The sequence below is a fragment of the Drosophila miranda genome, chromosome 4 (genome assembly GCF_003369915.1).
Source record: "Drosophila miranda strain MSH22 chromosome 4, D.miranda_PacBio2.1, whole genome shotgun sequence".
Taxonomy (NCBI): Eukaryota; Metazoa; Arthropoda; class Insecta; order Diptera; family Drosophilidae; genus Drosophila; species Drosophila miranda.
In genome coordinates, this window is record NC_046677.1 from 28,742,889 (window position 1) to 28,746,218 (window position 3,330).

The following is a 3,330-nucleotide window of genomic DNA, read 5'->3' on the forward strand; positions in this document are numbered from 1 at the left end:
CCCTATACATATCATATATAAACAAATCTGATGCTCCCGTCAAAGCGCAATGACACAAAAAGGCAGTCCTGGAGTAAACAGGACAGGATTTAAAATACCAGTCATCGAATTAGAGGTGGTCATGGAACGTGCTTTCATCGTGACACGACCGGTGCCCGGTGCGTATTGAAAAGTGGAATTTTTTCAGGGCCCACAATGGGCAAAATAACACGATAAACAATATATCTCCGTAAGAAACTGACGACCAGGTGAAAAATTAGTTGAAAATTCACAAAAAATTCCAAAATCGATAATTTTTTCGATACCTCCCATAACTCTTTGCTATTGAGTCGTCGTCGTTTTTGAAAGATATTGGGTATTGCATTTATGAAGTTTAAATTTAATAAAAGTATTGAAAAAAGGAAAATATAATATTTCGTGTTGGACATTTTTCGTTTCATTTTCGTCCAGTGTTGGTTCGTGCCGAAAAATGTCAGTCCGTGCTTATCGCTATATCGAATATCTCTAGAATCGATTCATACTTACATTCAAATTCAACATGGCAGCAGCTGAAAGAGAGACAGAGATAGCATATTTATTTATTTAATTAATTAACAATTATCTGCTATTAAATGGTCTATAAATACAGGAGAATATTATAAATATTAAGTGCTATAATCTTAAGAGGATTAGGTGTGAGGGGTTAAGGTGTGCCAAAGCGGAATTATAGGTATTGCTTATAACCCTAAAAGGTTCATGCTGGGCATATCTAGGGGTGCTATAATATGAGTCACAAGAGGCCCACACCCCCGCTTTTCTGTTAGTTCTGGTGTTTGGTTGGTTCAGACGAATCTATCCATACATATGTATGTACATATATCGCTGTTGGTTTCTTCTCAGTTAAACAAACCGCAAAGGCCATCCCCCCCAGCACTCCATCGAAAAAAAAGTATAAGCTTTAAATTTAAATTAGTTTTTAATTAGTTTTAATTCAGTTTTTTAATTGGGATAATGATTAAGTGAAGGCCATTTATGTTTATGTTTACATACATCTGTCTGTATCTGCATTTATATGCAATACTAATAATAGTGAATTATGGATGTCCATTTATACATGAACTATAAATAATGGATATATATGAATGATATGAGATATAACACTGTGGCCTCTAATCCAAGGGCAGTAGTTGTACATTTAAATACGCTTTTAATTAGTTTTCAAATGGCTGCCCAGAAAAAGGCAGCTCGATAATAAATCGAAATGATTCTTAGCAGTATGTGGGAATAATATCAAATCTTGTCGACAACTTTCGGAAGTCGAGCAAGGCAAGAAAGAGAAGGCGAGCGGCTAAGACTACTGTCAGTGCGAGCGGGAGAGAATGTTCGAAATTCGATAGAGCTGCCGTATTTCGAACTTTTGTCCCGCTCGCACTGGCACTCGCCTTGTTTGCGTTCATTTCAAGCCTTAAATTGTTAGGTCATTGCTTTTCTTTTGCGTGGGGGTGTGAAATTTATAGAAGTGGTCAGTAAAATTTGTACTACAAATAAAAAATACAAAATATTCCCATTCATAATATTATCTTCAAAAAATTCCAGGAATAAACTAAATAAATGGTGTTGGATTATCCTTCGAAACGCTAAGATTTTAAGAGTCCCTCCTTATAAAGGATTATGTATTAGATTTCAAAGACACAAGATAAATCAAAAGCTGTATAAAGAATCTGTTTCATCAGCCAGATCATATCCTGATGAGTTAAACCGGAAAATAAAGTGCAGATTTCCCTGAGAAATAGGTTTTCTAGGTTTTTTTCTAGTTAAAGTTACAAAGAAAACACAGGAAAAAACCATAATGAAACCAGAAAATGGATGAAAATTCCAATAGGCCACATCACAGCTGGGTTGATTTTAATAGATCTTCATTTAATAGTATTCCATTACTATTTCGATTTTATTTAACGAATACTAAAAGTACTTGCTGGCTAAGATCTAGGCGGCCTGCGAATTAGTGCGTCTCTGCTCGGTGATCTTGAACTGGAGGAGCACCACCAGATACGTGGCCATGAAGGAAATGTTTGTGGTGATGAGCTCGCGGTTGATGTTCGCATAGCCGTCGAGGTTCATGATGGGCGGGTTCTTGTTGATGGCCACCAGGAGCATCTCGACCTCCTTCTGGGTGGCCGCGTCCACGGACGTGAGGTTGATGTTGAGCAGCTTGGTCTGGAAGTCGAGGCCGACCTTGCGGGAGGCGTAGTGGGCCTCGTTGCAAATGATGTACAGGAGGCCCATGCAGTAGAAGACGATGACGAAGAGGCCCACCTCCTTGTAGGTGGCGCCGTGGTCCATGATCTCGCTGATGCTGCCGTACGTGGCGATGATCGTGGTGAAGAAGATCACGAGGCAGTACATGCCGTACATGTTCGAGTAGGCGCGCCCCAGCTGCTGCATCATGTGGCTGAGGTCCACCCACAGGTGGCGGTACTCCGTCAGCTTCTGGGCGGGCTTCTCGCCGCGAATGGTGGTCTGCAGGGCGTCCGAGAGGGCGCGGCTGGCGGTGCCGAAGGCGTTGCAGTTGATGTACCACAGGCTGCAGAAGCAGTTCAGCATCGCGATGATGGGGTAGTAGGCGAAGGTGTACCACAGCCGGAAGTCTGGCTGCAGGAAGTACTGCGACAGATTGATGGCGATGCTCAGGACCCAGGAGAAGATGCACAGCGACCAGGTCAGCGGGTAGAGGTTCGGGAACACGATCGGGCTGCCCGTCGTCTTGAAGAACTTGTACTGGTAGTTGGTCCACATGTTCTTGAAGATGGCCACCTGGGGCCCGTGCCGCCAGCTGGCGACCGGCAGCAGGAAGTTCGTGAACAGCAGGCTGATGAAGATCACATTGTAGATGGCCTCGTCGAAGCGCTTGTCCGGGCTGGTGACGAACTTCTTCACCCGCTCCCGCAGCACCAGCACCACCACCGTCGTCTGGCAGCTGTAGATGAAGATGGCCCACATGACCTGCTTGGAGCCCCAGGAGTAGCCCGTGCGCGGCAGGTTCTTCACCGGCGGATTCCGGTGGATGGGCATCACGCCCATGATCTGGAACAGCACCAGCAGGCTCTTGGTCGTCTGGTAGAAGGAGTCGTGCCTGTCCAGCTCCAGCGGATCGTCCACCGTCTCCTGCTTGCGCACGTACACCTCGTCCATGGCGTCCCCCCGCGCCACCAGCTTCAACTTCTCGCGGTACCGCATCTCGTCCTCCAGGAACTGGCGCTGGTTCGGGTTCAGCATGGGCGCCACCTTCGACGGTGGCGTCAGGCCGCGACTGACGGCCCAGAAAGACATGATCAACAGAACAGAACAGAA

At 45.3% G+C, this 3,330-nt stretch overlaps 1 protein-coding gene across 1 annotated transcript; it reads right to left on the bottom strand.

Moving 5' to 3' along the window:
- Window positions 1–1,878: 1,878 nt before the first annotated feature.
- Window positions 1,879–3,330, bottom strand: LOC108161300 (gustatory and odorant receptor 21a). The gene has a single exon (XM_017295519.2). The coding sequence runs from the start codon at window positions 3,307–3,309 to the stop codon at window positions 1,966–1,968; it is 1,344 nt and encodes a 447-aa protein (XP_017151008.1). The 5' UTR covers window positions 3,310–3,330; the 3' UTR covers window positions 1,879–1,965.

What these genes read in the sequence shown, in the direction of transcription:
- LOC108161300 (XM_017295519.2), bottom strand. Translation starts at nt 3,309, where the DNA reads ATGTCTTTCTGGGCCGTCAGTCGCGGCCTGACGCCACCGTCGAAGGTG.